The sequence below is a fragment of the Dryobates pubescens genome, chromosome 11 (genome assembly GCF_014839835.1).
Source record: "Dryobates pubescens isolate bDryPub1 chromosome 11, bDryPub1.pri, whole genome shotgun sequence".
Taxonomy (NCBI): Eukaryota; Metazoa; Chordata; class Aves; order Piciformes; family Picidae; genus Dryobates; species Dryobates pubescens.
Window position 1 is genome coordinate 18,930,320 of NC_071622.1, and position 20,777 is coordinate 18,951,096.

Below are 20,777 nucleotides of genomic sequence, written 5' to 3' on the forward strand. Positions count from 1 at the left end.
TAGGTGAAGTATTTTAAAACTGAAAAACAGGAAACTATTACTGGACAGCATGTCAGCTTCAATTATAATAAAACCATAATTTTTTGTCAGAATTATCCAGCACCATTTGCATTTCCTCCCTGTAGGGCTGAATTATTTCACCTAGACTGGTGGCAGCTATTCAGATATTATATTGAAAAAAATCTTAGTAATGTATTTGAAATTCCATGAAAATCTGATTATAATTTATATAATTTATGAAAGGAAATACATCAGTGGAAACCAATCCTTGTTAAAACAGGTCTCATATGGTTATAATCATAATATCATCTTAGAATTCAATGTCAAAGGATTCCTGTTCTTTATAATTATCCTTGGCACAACAAAAATTGCCCTGGGATACTGCTGATAGGAGGGAAAAGGTAGTAAAAAATTAATTCATCTGTCACCAGCAAATGGAAGCAAGCTCATTCATGGTGCAATAATTGCTGTCATTGCTATGCTCTTGCTATAGACTTTATTTTTTTTCTCTTCTATTATTTAAACAGTACAGTGTAAACATGCTGTGTGCATTAAAATGACAAACATGCTTCCAGTATAATTGTGTTGAAGAAACGTATCTTTACAGTAGGCAACACAGTGTTAGCTGCAATAAACAAACTGAACAGACATTCTAACACATACTGTAACAATAAGGGAGTGAAAATCAAATTTTTTATTTTTGCTTGTTTATTGTGGTGAATTTTATGGATTAAAGAACATAACTGCAAATGTGATGCACCCAGCAGAGAGAAAAGGTTTCTGCTAGCTGCAGTTTGCAGAGACTGATGTAGTATCGATCTCTTCTGTAGTCTTTTAGGAAAAGAAAAGACAGAGAAACTCAGTTTTTTATCAACTTTTCAAAATGAGTGATCTTGTAGGAGGAAGGAGTGCAGAAATGCACAAGTGGAAAAAAAAAGGTCTCTGTGCTGTTTCTGAAGGGCCATCCCTGAACCAATAGTGTTCTGCAGTGCAAGCAGTGGCTCTCTTTAGCAAATAAATGTCTTACAGACTATGGGCTACAACCTTCATGAAAGACAATTTGGATTGCTCTGGTATTATTATTGTAGATTGGACTTTTTGGCCAGATACACCTGGCTCGGTGGACATGGAATGACTCAGGGAAAGAGCACTCACTGTTTTGTTTGTTTTGGGTTGTTTTGGTTCTTATTTTTAATCTTTTGTTAAAGGGAGAGCGAGGCAGTCCAGGACCAGTAGGTCCTCCTGGAGAGAAAGGTGTCATGGTAAGTCACAAGTAATGTAGAATCCATAATTATGTTACTCATAAGGGCAATTTACTTTCCAAAACAGTAATAAATTCTCACTCTTCTCACTGCACTGGCCTTATGGAAAAGCGTTGTACTCATGATGCTAAGAAAGTTAATTTAGCAGCTTTATGCCCTCTGTGGAAATGATACTGCAGAGTGATCCACTGAATGAAGCAGCAGGGCAACAACATTTTTGGAAAATGGCTCTACACAACTTTATATAAAAAAATTAAATACAATTAGAGAGATAAATAAAAGAGGGAAAGTAAAATAAAGACCTCCTGTGTAGATTGGGGTAACACAGGTTCTTTTAATATATAGACTGGTAAGTAGCATAATCTCTAATTCTACTGCAGAGCAGTACCCAAACACTACCTTCAACCAGCTGCTTTTGATCCGTGGAAAGAATCTTTTTAGAGAGATTAAAAGAGGAAGATTTATTAGCATAGGATCCAGTCCTATCTTTTTTTTTTTTCAACTATAAATAATGCTTATTGCCATAGGCAAATCCAGTTAAGCCACAGTACTGAGAGCCCTTCCCAGTAGTAAGTCACTGTAGCCCTCAAGAACTGTTCTTGGCATTTTGTCTTGGCTAGTTCTTCACAACACCAGGATGTGGCAACTTTCTCTTCCCATTGTCATAGTGTTGAAGTTTGAAATTAGTGGAATCAGGAATCAGTAGCTTTTGTTTCAGTACATCCCTGTCAGATAGTGTCTGAGGGGGTTGCTTTAATGCTTATTGTGATATATGCAAATAAATGCCTGTTTTCTAGACAAGATTTGGGTAATAAATTTTGCAAGATCAAACATTTTATTAACTTAACCTCCATTTTTTCAGGTAAGTAAATGGATTTATTGTTATGATAATTTTGATAAAACTGTTCTATATTTTCTGTATTTCAATTCTAGGGCTATGCAGGACCTCCAGGAGGCCCTGGACCTCTGGGGCCAGAAGGATTACCTGTAGGTATAGAATGGTGCTTTGGTTTACCATAAAGTGTACCATTTTCAAATTGGTTTGGCTTTTGGTTGTTTGTTGGTTTTGTTATGTTTGTTTGTTTGGGGTTTTTTTGCTTTGCTGAAGCTAAGAATGGTTTCTAATTTATACTGCAGTTTTACAAACTGTCATGAAAATTTACCCACCCAGACACAAAGTCTCCTTGCCTCTTTACCAGGATGATCCATGAGAGATAGAACTAATTATAACATCTAGTCATCCATTTCAAAATTACTCAGTTGAGGCAAGTAAAAGAACATCATTTTTAAAGGGTGGCTTATAAATACACAGCAATTTAGGTTTTAATCCATTGATGCCTGACATAAATGCATTCATTACATGTTTAGTTTCAGTGTTAATAAAAATAAATTATATTCTAATTTTCTGTGTATAGTTGTGTAATAATTTGGCTAGTCTGGGTCCTCAGGACAGACAAAACCTGAACCTTCTGTCAGAAATCTTCAGGCTATTTTTAAAAATATTGTTGCTGAAATCCAAGTATCCTTTAGCCATTTGGGGATGTTGGACAGAAGTAATTTTTCCGCAGTCACATTGTGATTTCTTATGATAACGTTACATAAAGTCTCTTGTTTAGATTTTTCTAGATAAGTTGTACTAGCACAAGTAATTGAATTTGAATTCTGAGTTGAAGTGATTGAACTGTTGTGGTTACTTTGGCTTTTGCTCCTTTTGCATGAGCCTTGCAGTTTTCAGAGATCTGTATGTAAAAGACAATTAATAAGTCTATTTGACATGTAGGGACCTTCAGGGACAAGAGGGCCACCAGGGCCACAGGGACTTAAGGGAAGAACGGTAAGTAATATTGCTGTTTCATGTTACTTTGAGAGTAGTGTGTTGCCAATATGCATCTAATGTATTACCTATGTACAGTTGCTTCCTTTGAGCTCTGCTGTCTGGACTCAAGCCATTTGCACTGAAATCAGATGATACCTGGATTTCCATTTCACAGTACAGATAAAGTGGGGCTGAGATTTCAGCTGAGAGCAGGACCAGAACAAAAATAATCAATGGCTGTATTTTCTCTATACATAAGTATGGAAATGTTGGCATTTTTTACTACCATAGGACTGTTTCAGTGTTTTAAGGACTATTTTCTTTATCTGCATGTCATTTATGTCTTTAGAAAAACAATCAAAATCACCTAAATGGAGTTCCAAGAGAAGAAGAAGCAAAGTCATAAGATAGTACATGCTAGAATCTCAAACCTCAGATTTGATAGTCCTTTTTATTTCATTCATTTTTATTAGGAAAATGAGAACTATTTTTTCACTGTGTACAGAACACTAATCTAAGGCCCACTTAAGTGAGGAGGAAGTCTGTCCACATTGATTTGTATGTGCATTTCATCACAAAGCACAAAATCAGTATCAGTGAAAGTATTGTAGTTTGTTACCTGGGGATGGTTGGCTACATGGTTTTCAGAACCACTTTCTTTCATAAACCCTACTGGTCCCTTGCTCTTCCTCCCTGCCATTTTTTTGGTCATGTTTGTGCAGTCTAAGCTCAAGATGCCTGCAGGAAGCAGACTCCACCCACACTGATTAGCACAGTATACTCTACTCACAGGTATCAGCTATCAGAGAAGTGGTTTGTGAAGTGTTCAAAACGTGCCTATACATATGAGTTCAGTGGAGAGAGGCTCATGGGATCCCTACATGCATGACTAAGTTAGCCTTCTGACAGGAGTGGAACTCGTTGCTTTGATTTAGAATCACAAAGGGAAAAACAGTCATCTTCCTCCACAGGCAGATTTGCTAATGGAAACCAAAACAGAAATGCAAATCAACTGTGAAAGAAAAAAAAACAATAAAGTAACAACTTTGCACCACTTCTTATTCAGGGGCCTGATTCAGTGAAACAAATGAGTGCCTTACCTCTCTGATTTCAGTAGGAGCATGTCTGAAAGCAAAATACATGCTGAAGTGTGACACTGAATCATGACACACAAGGCAGTGGCATCAGAAGAAGAGTATACACATACAGTCATTTTCACTGTAAAGTGCTGATGTTTGAGCTTTATCTAAAAAGAAAAACTCCTGGGCCCTATCAGTCCATTAGAATTTCAGTTTGACTGGTGTCCCAGAGAGTGCAGTGGCTTAGAAGCCTAGCTCAAAGACAATTTAATGTAAATAGTTGTCCCTGAGATTGGTATTTAAATGCTGCAGGTTGTACATTTTAATTCCTCTGAATGTAGTATTCCACTCTAAACTGTTCCCAGCAAGACCATTTGATATCATCGCCAGAGATGGACTCATTGCCAAGCTATTGACATGAATGTGAGTCCTTCTCTACAGGCTCTCTTCCTTCCCAACAGCATCTGCTACCTGGTAATTGTTTTCATAGGGGAATGACTTATTTCAATTTAGACTCTATTTTGAAGGTAGAAGACAGTTTTTATTTAACGACTGTCACATCTTCTGCCAACTGAGAGGAATTTTTGAGGGAGTCTCTCTGTGATTTTGGCAGCACTTCATGGAGTACATTGCTTATAATTAAAAATCACTCAAAATAAATCCCAAACATCCTGAGCTCTGTGGAAGTCTCAGATCGGAGCTATGGTTTATGCCCTTGTTTCCATCCAGCGTGACTGGAAATGCTTCATGGAAGGGGGTCTCAGAGAGCAGACCTGAGTCTTCAGGCTCTGCAAAAATACTCCCACCGAAGCAACTGAAAATTTTGTTTGCTTTCAAGACCAAAATATTAGACCCAAAGAAGAATCTCGTATAAGGAAAATATCCGGGGCCACCTGAAACCTGGGATTTGTCATCACTGGATTCAGACAGAGAAGTGTCAGAACCTGAGCTCTGTGTGGCAGGCCTTGGAAAAATGAATACCACAGTCACATACAGAAGTTAAATAGAAGCATATGGAAAATCCCCTTTGTTGTGTGCTGAAACAGGAACATATCCCGTCTTCACAGCTGGAATCTGCAGGAAGTCTTAGGAGCACTGACCCTCTACTTCTGCACTGTCACAGAGTAGAATTCCTTCATCTCATAAATTCAGGACCTTTCAGCAACCGGTTCACATCCAAGATTACCCAGCAGCGTGCTTATGCCTGAGAGTATCCAGCTGCTTAGTCTCCAGTACACCCAGGAGTTATGGACAGCTGAAGGCAGGCTGTCTAGGAGTTTATGGAGTCTCTTGCCGCCATGAGATTTGGGGGCATACGCTGTAGTGCTAGCACGGAGCATTTGGAATCATTTGGAAGGTTGGGTCCTTCTGTGACCCACATTTTATTTTTTAATCTCATGAAAAGACAGTGGGAGAAGATTGTTTTGTAGGTACTTTGTAGGTACACTTGAGGAGTAGGGGTGGGAATATCTGCTTCTAAAAGTTCTCTCTGTGACCAGAAAACAGAAATACATTCATCTTGAAGGCACACTGAAGCCATTGTTGCATAATTTTTTTTGTAGCTCTTGTTTGCTAATGCATGTAGAAGAAAGTCACAATGTCAGAGATTGGTTCATTTAGTTCATGCTGTAATCTCCAAATCGTACCACTGGAGCTTTTGAGAGGATGGAGGTCCTGTATCACTGCATCAATTTCATGAGTAAGAACTAAACAAATTCCTGATAGTTGCTACTGTTCTTAGCAGCTTGCATCCTTCAGGTTGATGTTTGGTTTTTCTTAAACTCAAGAGCTGTGATTTTTCTGCTTGCTTTTTCCTGAAATGCAGCTCAGGAAATTCTATTTTGAAAACTCAGATAAATGGCATAGTGAAGTGCTGTAGATTTGGGGTCACGCAACGGCAGCTTATGTCTGTAGCAGCCAGTATGGTTAGCTCTTCTTCAGCTGTGTCTGCACTGGCACAAAAGAACCTCAATGAGCTAAGGACATCAGTGCTCAGTTTTGATGAGTGGTATCTTTCATACTTCTCAGAGCAGGGAGTATGGAACCTAGAAAAATGTATGTGCTTCAGAGTTATGTGGAACAAGGGGCCACTGTACTTTGTGATACATCAATAGCTGAATATGTTTATCTGGCATAATTGTTCAATGGAACAGTATTCTCCTATGGCCATCACTGAAAAAGAAAAGTAGCTACATAGTATACTTGATATTTTCACTCTTGTATTTAGGAGGCAGGATGAGAGAGAACCTTCTTGATGCCTTGGATTAACTTTTTCTCAGTTTATCATCCTAAAGTTTTCAATGTAGTAAGTTCCATTTTAGAAACAAAGCTGAAACCATGCCAAAGAAAAAAAAGCAGGAGCGATCTTTTAGCAGCTTAGCACTCAGTTCTGTTGCAGCCTAAATTCAACAACAGCAAGCAAACTGTGTATCTCTCTTTCTGTATTAACTATAGTAGGAAATTATGCAGATTCAATTAAACTATGCCAATAATGAGTCACATCATGCTATTTATAGGAATGTTATGGTGTGCTTTTGTTTAAACTATTAAATTGCTCTTCCCTGGGGATCCTTCACTCTGTTCTGCAGCTGGCTAAGGACAGGCATGCCCCAGAGTCTCAAGCAAAACATGGTGTTGGCTCCTGTTACTTTGTTTTCAATTCGAAGTCATGTAGTAGAGGGTGGGTGATTTGAATGGTGGGCCTCTTTTCCTTGTTACTGACCAAATCAGTTGTCATTCTCTTCCTAATGATTGGGCTGTTGGTGTGAACTGCTTTGGAGAACTGCATGATTAGCAGAAAGGTTTTTGGTGTGTTATGTGCATTCCACAGACTGAGAATCCTGTCCAGTGTTCTGACAACACCATTTCTCAAACTATGGGCTTATGACCCTCTTTGCAATTAAAAGGAAGTCACAGGTGTTCAAAGAATTTATTTGTTAGTATGATTGATAAAAAACATAGGAAGAGATTTCTTTATTATAATATAATAATCAAAATGTATAATCAAAATGTGGCCTCTCATCTTGAGATGCTTTTCCCTGTTATGTCATGTGGAGGATGCAAAATGACAAATGATAGCTCACATACCCAAAAAAAATCTGAGAAACACTAAAACTATCCTGCAATTGCTCAGGTTAACACTCTCAATTTCCCCCTTCCTGTGTTGCTCTAGATGATTTCTCTGCAGCTTTTCTGAGAGTGTCTCCCACTTAATGACCTATCCTCACTCCATCTCAAAGTTTCCCCATCTCCCTTCTTCTCCTGTTCTTTGAGACATTTCACCTGAAAGGAACATCAGATCATGGGACTCAAAACCTGCTTAGTCTGCCTTGAATTTTTGTTGCAAGCCATTTTGTGTGCATTATGGATATCAGTTACAGAAAAAGTGCAAACCATTAATCTGATGCTAATTTGATCAAGATGTTTATCTTTCCTTTATGATATGCTATATAATAATTCAGTAATTTGGTTTGCACCATTACATAATCTTAATGTGAGGCTCACTCTTGTTCTTTTAAAGGCCTCCATTACCCTTGAAAACACCATTAGTGTTTCGGTTCTGATCTCTGAGTGCATGGAAATCACCATGAGTTTTTTTCACAAACTTAATATCCTTTGGTTTGGGACACTCTTGCAGAGTGCCATCTCATCTTCTGTAGCCTCTCTTCTCCTCTAGGCTGAAAAAAGGCCTGTAACTACTCATTCCTGGCTTAGACCGAAACAAAAAAGGTGGCCAGGCTAACCCAGGGATTGCTTCACAACAGATGTCCCCCAAACTATTGAGATATCCAAAGTTTTCAGACAGCTTTCCATGCCTTTCATTTTCCTATGTTTTCTGTGTTCACTTGTGCTGGCCAGAAGCAGCAGTGCTGAAATGCTGGCAGATTAAGTTTCTCATGGGGTACTTCTGTCTTTGCCAGGAGTTGTAACATATATCAGCTCACAGGAAAGGCCTTTTTTTGACATTTCTCCATTTCAGGAGGAAAGCTTAAAAGAATATGGATACATGCTGTTCATGAGTTACCAGTCAGACATTTCCACTGTAGCTCCAGAGAGAAGCATGTGCATGCTCACAATCTGTTCTGACAAAGGGTTTGGTGTGTATAAGTAAATCCAAGTCAGAAAGACCAGAATTCTGCTATGTTTTGTTTCCAAAAATTCAGCTGTGACATTTTTGAGGAGAAAGTAATTCACAGGCATTTTTGAGGGGAAAGTAATCTAAACAAATCAGATGTGCTTCCAACAAAGCCATTTTTTACATCTCTATTAATACCTATTAGAACGGTATAGCTCTCTGGAAATCAGTCATGATTGCATGCCCTCCACTATATACTGTCACCCAAGATGTAAGGTGCTCTGCATCTCAGAAATACACTCTCAAAATGCAGATTGTTTTCCTCTAGACACTGCCATGGCCGTGTACTAGTTCTGTCTGATCCCAGCCCAGATTCCACTAGAAAAGCTATTTTGTCTCATCCTCCCACTGTGTACTGCTGTAAAGAGCCTGGCTCTGTGCCGATACTTATTTAGCTCTTGCTTTAAAGTGGTCATTTGTTTTAAGACGTTATTAACTGGGTTTAGTTTTATTTTCCATACCCAAATAGTCATGGTGTTTAGTATTATGGAAATAACCTCTTAATTCAGCATGAATAAAAACATTCATTTCCATTTTGCTTGTCATCTGTTTTGAGGATTTTTCATTAACTTCTAAACAAATAGATTTAGTTTTCCAGTCCTAAACAATCATGTATTGGTTGTAAAATGTCAATTTACAAAGAGACATTCCAGTATAACAATAAAGTGATTCATTATGCAAGATTATAAATTGCTTTTACTCTTACCTCAAATTGATTTAGTAATGGGAAAAAATTATCTGCCTGTTTTAGAGTCTTACTAGCAAGCTGGATTTTTGCAGATACAACTTACAATATGCAGCTACTGCTCATCTTGTAAATTCCTGTAAATATGTTGCATGCATAAGAAATGGATGGGAAAGAGAGCTGAAAATACTACCTTGAAAGCTGTCTTTGAGACCCAGAACATTTTCTTTACATATTTTTAAAAAAAAAAATCTTTCTTCTTAAATTTGTATTTTAGCACACCAGATACTTTATTCTTTGAAATTTTATTTCACAATGAAAATTGGGGTTTGTGCTAACAAACATGTTTCCTCTCTCCTAAAGCTCATGTTGCATTGCCTTGATGATAGCTAAATATAATACATAATTAATATTCTAAATCACTTGTTCAATATTCAGGGACCAAGAGGTCTAGATGGTCCTCCAGGAGAACCAGGAACACAAGGCATTAAGGTGAGTGCTTGTGTTGCTCAATACTATACAAAACATCTGCCACAGCAGACAATAAAAAACCCAAAAAAACCCTCACCCACCAGAAAACCAACCCAGCAGGTCAGAAGCCATAAAGTTCCATATCATCCAGGTGATTTTCAAATTTCTCCCTTCTTCAGGAACTTTATTACTATGATGTAAGTCCATCTAAGCCTGAATCTGCACTTTGTGCAGTTACCCAGCATTTAAACTGACAGCAAGTCTATGCAGCTTATCCAGCAAATGCACACAGAATTGACACATTGTTGGTTATTTATCAGGGAGAAAGAGGCGATCCAGGAAAGAAAGGAGTTCCTGGGCTTATCGTAAGTATTGGAGCCAATCTCTGTAGTAAGCCTTAACTAAGTTTCAACCGAGTACTGAGCTGTTTATGGAAATTATCTGAAGCCAGCACTGTCTTTCAATTCTTCTTTGACCAGGGTAAAGCTGGAAATCCAGGAGAAAGAGGTGATCAGGGTGCACTTGTGAGTATGAAATTCTCTAGTACTTCTACCCCAAAAAAAGTCACAAAACTTCATACTTTGTTTGATAGCAAAGTGCAGAAGAAGTTAGTAGGGGGTGGCCTAGAAGATTCTTTCCTTTTTTTCATTTTGTTGTAATTTCAAGGGAGAAGGTCATTGTGACACAGAAAAATAGTTCTTTGATAGATGTTAGAGTAGATGTATACTTTCAGTGGTGGGGTAAATGCAGAAAAATCTTTTAAATGTGTACCATGTATAACAGAACATTTCTCCTTTCAGGGCTTCTTCCAATAGAAATCTAACACATGCAATTTGAGTCTTTGTTTTAAAAACTCAAATTATATTGGATTTTCAGTAAGGAAGGAAGCAGAAAAGCAGATGGTGGTGATTTTGTGCTGAAATTGAGACTCCAAATGTTGATTGTCGTTGCACTTCTTTTGATTCTTCTGCTCAGATGCACGAGCTTGTTGCCTCTTACCTTTGACACAATGGATTTTCTTTTCCTCTTCATTCACTAGGACTTTTAGATATATTTAAACATACAGAAATGAATAAACCAAAACCTAAGTAGGTTGTCGTTAAGGGAATTAATACATTTATTGCAAAGTACAAGATACTGCTGCAGGTAGTACAAGATACAACTAGAGTTTCTAGGAGTGAGAGATAGATAGGCTATGAGCCAGGCTGAGCAGAAAGTGGGCTGTGAACCTTACTGATCATCTTAAATACAGTTTGTAGGATAAGAAACTCAACACTGTGTTTAGGCCCATTGGGCACACACAAAGCAGCACGAGTCCAAGGAGAATGATGAGCAACTGGTAAATAGAGGGTCAATTAAGATCCATGTCTATGTAAAAGGAACTGAGGAAGAATTTCTTCCAGGGCTTCCTCACCTGACACAGGAGGTAGTGATGTGGCATTGCAACCAGTAGAAAAAGCTGAATGTATTTCTTGGCTATTTCTGAGCAAGTTACTGAGTGAGCAGAAATACAAGAGGAAGTGGTTTTTCACAGAATACAAACCAGCTTGTTTCCACTGATTTTTTTATTTTATTTTACTCTTACAGGGTTTACTTGGGCCTCCTGGAACCACAGGAGACAGGGGACCAATGGGAGAGCCAGTAAGTTGATCCTTATACAGGCTTAAAATATTTTCCACATATTATGCTGAATTTCCTGGTAAATCAGGCACTGTTTTAGCAGGTTTCAGTATTGCCAGCTGTGGTTAGATAGGAAATGTGGAGTAGTTGTTCCAAAACTGCGGGACTAGTCTTCCTTCCATGCTTAGTGTAACTTACGAATAAGGAGACATGTTAATCAAGCTAGGAAGCACTGTAGTAAGAACCCAGAAGGTTCCACCTCAACATGGGGAGATGCTTCTTGAGGGTGAGGGAACCCTGAAACAGGCTGCCCAGAGAGGTTGTGGAGTCTCCTTCTCTGGAGACTTAAAAATCACCGGGATGCATTCCCATGCAGCCTGCCTCAGGTGATCCTACTTTGGCAGGAGGGTTAGACTCGGTGATCTCTGGAGGTCCCGTCCAACCCCTCACATTCTGTGATTCTGTGAGGTGCACAATAGAAAAGATCATGACAGAATCTGGACCACAATATTGTGTGGATTTACACTGCATTGAGGTAGCAAACTACATTATGGATTGTGTAAATATAAGTGCCAATACAGATACTGGTGGTATGGCTTTTTCAAGCAGATTTTAGGATACTTATTCAGGAACTCAGGGACCATATCTATTTGGCAAGTTAAATTTTCAACAGAAAAGAGACTATTAAAATAAACCTCCAATATTTCCTCTGCTGAATGGATTCTTGTTTTGATTGTCATTATTTCAAAGCCATGCTCACTTTTATGTGGCTAATATTGTAACAGAAGATTGTGCAGAACCTGCAGCAAATATACACAAAGTGCTGCAAGATGTAGCCATGACAGGAATAGTATTACGTCTTTATCACTGGGAGAAAAACAGATTATATAAATACAGTGAAAGAGTGTGTGCTGTCCTAGGGAAACTTCAGAGAAGGCTGCTGTTTTATAGTGCAGAAATATAATAACGTGTCCAAAACTTTGTGTTTTCATTGCTTCTGAAAAGTTATTTTGCACATGAAATGACATGTAGTTAATTTAAATCCTGTGTGGACCGTTGATATAAAGTATATTACTTCTACTAGTTATTAATATTTCTGTTATTAAATATTATTTCTACTAAACCATAGGCTGGCATGCTTATGAGGCTAGAAAAATACCAACTTTGTTTTGGTAACTTTTCTTTTGGACATAATTGCCATCTCAGCTTGAGTTGCCAGCTGTAGGAGTGGCAAAACATCTCAACAGAAAATGTTTTTTCTAACAGTTATTGTTGTATTCCTGCTACTTCGTCACTTCATCTAATCTTCATGGTGTGACATCTGAGAGCCTTACAAAGCAAGGCTCCTGCCATTTTCTGGTCAAGTCTGAATTTTCATATATATAGAATGATAATCAGCCTTATCTAATCCAAGTGGTCCACTGTTGAGCAACCTATGTTTCTGTTGTGCTCATCATTGTAGAATCTGCATGTGCAGTGTAGAAGATAGAAAAGCTTATCCTGGAAGGAACAGGGTACTTTTTCTTACAAGTGCTGAAAAAGTGAAATGTCTTTGGAAAGTGGTCTCTGGAGTTAGAAAGAAGTATTGAGAATGACACAACATGTTATGAAATTAAATGTATGGGTCAATTTTTAACTGCCCAGCCAATCAGCTTGATTTCATCTTCTGTTGGCTAGTCACTACATGCAAGTCAGCTGCTGAAGCAGTTTCTCTGACCCTGTCAATAGTTCTGCAGGGATCAGAAAAACTTTAATTCTTGGTGGAGAAGCAGAGAAACAAGCAATTGCAACTCTTTGTAATAAGAGGCTTGATCTAAACTACACTACCTACCTGTTAGATATTTCAGTAAAATCCTTCTTTGCAAATCCTTTGTGTTAATGATTCAAATGAATCTCTATATTGCTGCAAATTTTTGGCATCTGAAATTGCCTGGAAGTCAGAGGTTGGTCTCTTCTCCCAGGCAACCAGTACCAGAACAAGAGGACACAGTCTCAGGCTGCACCAGGGGAGGTTTAGGCTGGAGGTTAGGAGGAAGTTTTACACAGAGAGAGTGATTGCCCATTGGAATGGGCTGCCCGAGGAGGTGGTGGGGTCACCGTCGCTGGGGGTGTTCAGGGCGAGGCTTGACAGGATGCTTGGTTGCATGGTTTAGTTGATTAGGTGGTGTTGGATGATAGGTTGGACACAATGGTCTTGAAGGTCTCTTCCAACCTGGTTTGGTCTATTCTATTCTATTCTTGGGGGTAAAATACATTACCAATCCAACAAACTTAGCTCCATGGTAATACAAAGAAATGCTTGGCTCATGAATCAGGCTTTGCGACACTTACCTAGTGGAATGTTATGGAGGTGCTGCAAATGAAAACCAGTGGACTTAGTTTAGAATTAAGTGAATTCTCAACAGGAAATTAAATACAGTTTCAGTTGTTCACACTTAAATGAAGCTATAGGGCAAAATATATGCATGTGCTGAAATCCTTTCAGTACTATACTGTTTACATTATTGTTCCAAGAGAAGCATATTACTTGCATTATTGCTGCCAAGTCATCAGGAAGAGCAAAACCATATGCATAATCTGTAAGAGGAAGCAAAACAAAAAGGAGTAAATATTTGCCTAAAGTGGTTCTATCATAAATATGGGTAGCAGCATCTTTCTTTTGCATGAGAGTAACACATCAACAATGTGTTTTGAATTTAGAATGTGCTTAAACACAGTCCTTAAGGGGTAAATGGTTATGAACTTTATGAAAGCTCAAAGACTGGGTACATCCAGAATGTTGATTTGTCCTGACGTACATAGACACTATGGAATCAGCTGTAAGATGTTACAGGCAACCTCTACCCCCAGCACACAAATGTCACCTCTGTGAGGAAAGATGAACAGTGTAATAGGTGTAGAGAATTTGAGCGTGCCACTTAGGAAGGTCCCTACGTGTTATAGCAGTAAATGTATTACTTGTGGTAGGGCTTATAAGAAAATGTGCACAGTATAGTTGCTAATATTAACAAAAAGCCTCCAGTCCATTACACTTCAGTGATTGTCCTGTGTAAACATTGCTAAATCCATAGTGAAGCATACAGTAGTTGTTTTCAGTTAATTCCACACCAGACTGTAGGCTTTTCCACAAAGCAAACCAGACAGTCTAACAAACCTTAATTAAACAAAGTCTCAGTTAATGAAGAGGAGAGCTTAGTTTAGAAAATAATTTACTTTTGGTCTGAGAGAAAAGACATCTGCACTATTATTTGAAATCTGTTATTTCAGTGTGTCAAGATTGGCAGTGAGGTCTTCGGTAGTGTATGCCATCATGTACTTACACACACTGTGGCGTTTAGGAGCGAAGACAATGAAATACATTTCTTTATGCCAATTGGAAGAGTTCTGAGGAGACTATACAATGTAAAGATGATACAGTATAATTTAATGTCAATTGAATGATGCATACAAAATTTTGTCTAATGCCAGGGTCCAAGAGGACAACCAGGCGATGCTGGCCCTATTGGGGAAACAGGGTTTGAGGTGAGCTTTTAACCTTTCGCATAGCAATTACAAGCACTCAAGCAACTGAATAAGCCTGGGAAATGTGTTTAGAAACTGTATGTTTTATTTACTACAGCTGACATGAATACCTTGAGCTGCCAACAGACTCTCCTACTTAAAGCTACTGAAAAAAAACCAACACACCAACTTTCAAATAACTTTCTGTTGTGACCTTTGTCTTTGGGCTTACATTCTTAATATCTGCACCTAAAAAGTGCAAATTGCTTTTTTTCCCCCCTTTTAAATAAACAATAAAGCAGCATTAATCATATGTCCTTACAAATGGTAGATGAAAAAAAAAAAAAGAACAAAAGCAGCTGCAGGCAGTCTTCTTTTGCTTCTGTATTTTCATTTTGTTTTTAATATCTCTTTGAAAGAAATATGACAGAATGTATTTGCCACATTTGCAATGAAGTAGCTGAGGGATGAGCTCACTTAAAATAGCAGAGATTTGGTTTGTTCAAATAAATGTGCTTCTGCACTCATCCAAAATCCAGTCTTCTGACTGGTTTTAAAAAAGGTTTAAATGCAAACTTTGCAAGAAGCAGTCTGGTATTATTAACTCTTTAAGGGCTGAAGTCTCTAAAAAGGCCTTTGTTCTTCAAAGGCTCTATCTACTTGGCTCCAAGCCTAAACAGTCAGATTTACAAAAGATAGATGATTGCTCAACCTGCTAATAACTTATGATGGAAGATACAGGCTTAGTGGTACTGCTGAGTCTTCAACATATTCCTGACCCATATAGTTCCTCAGCAACCCCTATACACTCCTTTCTTTTCTTCTGTTCAGCTCTAGTAAGAAAAAGAACTGTGTTTTAATTTGGTTTTTTTTCAGACATGCATCATTCCCCATGTCTTATGCCATTTTTCTGCTTCAATTTTGTCTATATTATTTGGTGTTGCAAAATTATTATTTGTGGTTGTGTACAACAGTAGCTCTTGTACCATGCAGGGACCTCCTGGCCCTGAAGGAGAACCTGGCCTGCAAGGAGAACCAGGCACAAAGGTAAATGTTGACATTCTTTTCTTGTGTTGTTTAAATCTTCAAATGTCCTTAAAGTAAATCAAATCAGAGTGACCTAATTCACTAGACAAGTAGGTAGTGATACAGAAAACAAGCCAGTAAGAAATAGTTATTATCATGATGACTACATTATCTGTAAACCCCACCATTGTTAGGAATGCTGTCCTTAAAATCCAATGATTTATTTTTGTTGTGATATTTTAGGGAGACACTGGACCTGCTGGGAAGGCTGGAGAACCAGGCATCCAAGGTTTAAGGGTAAGCTGTGGATACAAACCTTCTTCCAAAAAGGAGAGGATGTTACAAATGTGCAAGAAATGCAGGTTGAGAAATCTTGGTTTATTGGAAGAATTCAAAAAGAAGCTATTTTCTGATACCTTGAAGAAAAAAAAAAAAAAAAAGGTGATTTGTAGCAAGGATATTGATTATAGTGTTGAAATATTTTTAAGTGTCTCATGTCACTAAGAGACAGCAACAAGTGCTTTGAGCATGAAAATAAATCCAAGGGTGTCCAGCCCAGCTGTTAAGATGATAGCATGCAATAATTCTGCGTACAGATACCCAGTCCAGGTGAGATAATAGGAACAGTATAGAGTCAGCAGAGCAGGGTGTACACCGTCTAAAAGGTACCACCATCCGAAGCACCTGGGTGGATCATTTGGCACTTAGGTTTATCACGCACTCGTGCCCCTTCTTCCTGTGCTTTCTTACACCTTTTATCTGACTGAAACAGTTGCCTACTTTGAAGACTGAAAAAAACTTCTAATGTGCTAGAAAAGGATTTATCCAGGCTGTTCTTAAAAGAGCATAAACTGTCCTTTCGGATTTAAGTCGTACCATGCTTTCCTCCCGCCCAAAATCTTCAGTGAGGTGCATTACACAGTTTGTTTTTTAGTGTCTACATAAAAAGTTGCAAGCTGCCAGTGTCTTTACCTACAAAGGACAAATATTCCAAAATGCCAAAGTGCCAATACTCTTGGTGAATCATTAGTTTTCACTAAATGTACCAATATAGCAGATATCTGCATAAACATGGAAGTTTCAGGACAGAATAGGTGTATTTTTGAGGTTACTGTAATTACATGTTTTATACTCTGAAATGGAAAAATATCAATGCCACTGTTCAAATCTCCAGTGTTATGTGGACATAGTATTGCCTCATTTTTCTAGTGTTGATCATCTTTTATGTTTTCCTGTGTTTGAGATTCACAGATCTGTGACTTCACTATGAAGCAGTGAAAAGTCAAGATAAATAAATTATAACAGCAATATAAAAGTGGTCCAGAAAGACAATAAGCATGTGTAAAACTAGTCTGACTTCTTCCAAGGCAATACTTCTATGTTGAGAAATTCAGACAATAACTTTGTTTCAAACTGTTCCTTTCTCTGTAAGGGTGAACCAGGACCTCCGGGAGAAGATGGTGTTCAAGGAAAAGATGGCCCAAAGGTATGTTCAGGTTTTGTAGCAGATGTAAAGCAAATATCTTTTCTTTCTCTTATTTCAACAGACGTTAGCTGAGTAAACTTAGTTTTAACAGGAGGCCCGGTACATTGTAGACTTTCCTGTGCAGTTTAGGTGCATACCTGTCTCACAAGGGCTGTGAAGTTGGAGGACTTGACAGAGAAGTGCAAGCTGTAGAACTGAGTACAGCTTATTTCTGTGATGACTATGCTGTTGGAGAGAGTGAGTCCAAGGATGCTCCATTCCCTGCATTGAATCAATGTTGTGCCAGGGACTGTGGCAGGTACCAAGATAGGAAATGTCACAGAGGACACCTTCAGGTAGTTGTTGATGGATGAGGCAATATCTCTCTGGAAGAGCATATAAATAAAGGGCTTTTTCTTAACATGGTGACTGGTCTGAATATGACTGGTAAGATTTGCATCAGTTTTGTTGTGCTTTTTGTGAGACTTGAAGATTCAGGATTCACTTTTCCCAGGACTAAGTAAATCTGCAGCTTCACTAACCTTGTTTTTAATCTATTTTTGCTTTGGTTTAGGGAGACCCTGGAGACCCAGGACTCTTTGGAGAAGGTGGTGAAAAAGGACAGATGGGGTTCCCAGGAATTGCTGGACCTCCTGGTGAGCCTGGCATAACGGGCATTCCTGTAAGTGTTTTTGTTCATTTGCTTTTTGTAATTTATTTTAAGTTTTGTTTTCTTCTTTTATTTATTTTCTGATTTTTCTATTGCAATTAAAGATGACATCACTAAATTAGTTTACCTCACTTTTCAGAGTTGGTAGAGAGTGGAGACAAATGTTCTTCCTATCTTCAGTCTGGGACCTCTTGGCAGATGGCGATTTATCACCACTTGTAATCTAGACACATACACAACCTGGAGCCTCTCCCTTCATGCCTGTTCCCTCCAGACACCCACCTGTCATTAGTCTCTATCATCACCTTCATCTGGAGACTGATCAATCACAAAGTATTAGATCATTCTTTAAATTTTAAAAACACCCAAATTGACTAGGTGCATATACTACCATAAATTGTGCTGTAAGATCTTTTTTCATTTTGTATTACTTTCCTTACTCCTGACTTTGTTTACTATTCCAGGGCTATCTATTTTTCAGTTTAGATTAAAAGTTCCTTGGGGCAAAGGAGAAGCTTGTAAACAATTATGCACCTTAGAACACACAAGATATGACTGAAATTGAAGATTTTGTGGTAATGTCCTTGCCACATACATGCTTAGTTTGAATAACAACAAAAGGAAGGTCTAAAAATGTTTCTAGAAACATTAGAATGTTTGAAGAAGCATACAGAAATGTTTCTAGTAACAAAATCATTGCAGCACAAACATCAAGTGCATGAAATTTCTTAAGCATCGGTGTGGATTGTAGCACCTTCTCTTCTAAGGAATGTAAAGCAGGTCAAAAGTGACTTAAAACCAGTATCACATGATAGATATCAGATAATCCAAATTATTCCTGCTGATGCTTCCTGATTAGTTGCGTGGCCTGCCTTTCTTAACAATGGTCTTCTACACTCTTGCCAATTTGTTGTTAAAGACAAAATTACAGATGTTGTTCATCTTGCGCTGGAACTGGCTTCCAGGTATGATAGTCTATGGTGCTGGGCAGCCCTGCTTCAAATGATAGTTCTGTGCTGTGATGTCACATCTTTGGTGGACCTTCTCACCTTGTCAAGCACCCTGTGATGAGACATATACTACAAATAGTAAGGAAAGAGAAGAAAGAACGTCATGATTCCCTTTCATCCTTGAAAGATATTTATTCTTTAACTTCATTTCAGTACCTTGGGAAGGAACTATATAAACATACCATGGGAGTACCAGTTGATATAAACAACTGAAGCAGATTGCAGATGGAGGGAAAGAACAGCAAGCATACACAAATAGTAGATGAGCATTGGGATGTGTAGTCAACACTGTTAGATCAGTTCATGTGTTTGTTCTGGCATCACTCCCAGCAGCTAGAGTCCTTCTAGAAAATCTATTTTGCTGAAATTTTATGCAACTTCTTCATATGAACTAATATTTTGGAGCACATTTTCCAAAGCAAGTCTGTAGCTTCAACTTAGACATCAGATTCATGTACCAAAAATCATCATGTTCTCATTTGCAGTCCTCTGGCTGCCTTCTCTTTAGCTTTTCTGCAATGATGCAATTTGGGTAAACATTAGTTGGAGGGCCAGCTGACAGCTGCTGTGAGCACTGTCCCCTCTGTCCTGTAAGCATTAATGTTACAATCTGATGCCTCTAGTTCTGTGTTCTTCACAGTGAACTACTCTCCTCATGAAGGAAAAAAGCACTTGATGTGCTATGAAACAATTTTTGTTCCTGACACAACAGTATCACCCTAACTTCTTTTTCTCTCTCTGTTTTGGATTGGCAATTCTGGAAAAGCATGGAAGCTTCATATGCTGAAATTATCAAAAAACAGCTCAGCCTTGGCATATCTACATCGTATGTAATCATACTCACATATTGTAAACAACATCAGCAGTGCTGCTGTGCTTCAGTGAGACAGGAGGGTCTGGCAATTCAATGTTTGGGAGGATGTGGTTACTGGGGGATTTTCCACATTTCTTTTCCACACATTCCAACGGTAGCTGCAGAGCTTCCTCCCTCCCCACTCATACTCTGGGAGTGCTCACATCACAGTTTTGGTTTGACCTCCTTCTAGGAATGTGGACAGATCATAACATCTTGGGCCAAACATGGAAATTAGTTCTATAATCAATTGTCTGAGTGTTTTATTGGAAATGAGAATAAGACTGCATTTTCCTTAGAAGTTTACAAAGCAACAAGCTTCCCAAATTAGCTTCAACTGCATTTACCTTGGCTTATCACCACAATGACTCAAAAAATCCAAATGTATCTCCCTTTATCCAAAAATGAGGCTAAATTACCTCCTCTAACTCACAGAATTTCGAGGTAAATTGAAACCAATGAGCAGCCCTTGGGAAGGGTCAATTTTTGAAATGACCTAGAGGGCAGCAGGGCTGTAGCTCCACAGCACCCTTCATCTGCAGCAGCACACCCAATTACACAGTCACCAAGATGTAGGCAATGGTAGGCACCACCACTTACTAAGTTAGGTTCCTGCTCTACAAGTTGTGTCAGAGCCGCTGCTCTTCACACTTGACAGCTTAAGGGTTTCTTAGTTTGCCTCTGGTTGTCTATTGTGTTTCTCTAAATCCCATGATTGTCTTGAAGAAGTTTTACTCCTAAAGTACTATTTTCTGTGTGGACAAGGTTTATTGGTTCCCCCCACACTATTTTCAGTGCATTTTCACTGGTCTTTTGATAAGTGATCCCTGATGCTTGCCCACTTGTTTCTGCGGTAACTTGAAATAGTCCTACCAACTTGCTTGCAGCCACCATTAATGAAATTTTTCCTCCCATATCTCTGCATTACAAAAGCTTACTTAGTTATCCAATTGGGAACACAGTTTAAATGTTTTCAAGCTTTTCTTATTCATTTATTTTTCTCTTTAATAAATGTACAGGGCCCTGAAGGAACACCGGGAAATCCAGGTCAGAGGGGCCGTTTAGGAAAGAAGGTAGCATTATTCATGTTCCAAATTCTCTTCTTTGTATCTGAAACTCAAACTTACATTACAAAATTATTCCACTGAACCAAGTCTATCCCTGTTTTATGTCATGCTTCAAGC

General features: G+C 38.5%; 1 protein-coding gene across 1 annotated transcript in view; it reads left to right on the top strand.

Annotated features, from left to right (window-relative positions):
* The window catches only part of COL24A1 (collagen type XXIV alpha 1 chain), a 126,172-nt gene that overhangs the window by 74,404 nt on the left and 30,991 nt on the right, over positions 1–20,777 (top strand). Inside the window, exons 26-38 of the mRNA XM_054165019.1 lie at positions 1,209–1,262; positions 2,196–2,249; positions 3,043–3,096; positions 9,416–9,469; positions 9,769–9,813; positions 9,928–9,972; positions 11,036–11,089; positions 14,537–14,590; positions 15,563–15,616; positions 15,839–15,892; positions 17,028–17,081; positions 17,635–17,742; positions 20,613–20,666. Coding sequence (XP_054020994.1) covers positions 1,209–1,262; positions 2,196–2,249; positions 3,043–3,096; positions 9,416–9,469; positions 9,769–9,813; positions 9,928–9,972; positions 11,036–11,089; positions 14,537–14,590; positions 15,563–15,616; positions 15,839–15,892; positions 17,028–17,081; positions 17,635–17,742; positions 20,613–20,666 — 738 coding nt within the window. The remainder of the gene's footprint in view (positions 1–1,208; positions 1,263–2,195; positions 2,250–3,042; positions 3,097–9,415; positions 9,470–9,768; positions 9,814–9,927; positions 9,973–11,035; positions 11,090–14,536; positions 14,591–15,562; positions 15,617–15,838; positions 15,893–17,027; positions 17,082–17,634; positions 17,743–20,612; positions 20,667–20,777) is intronic.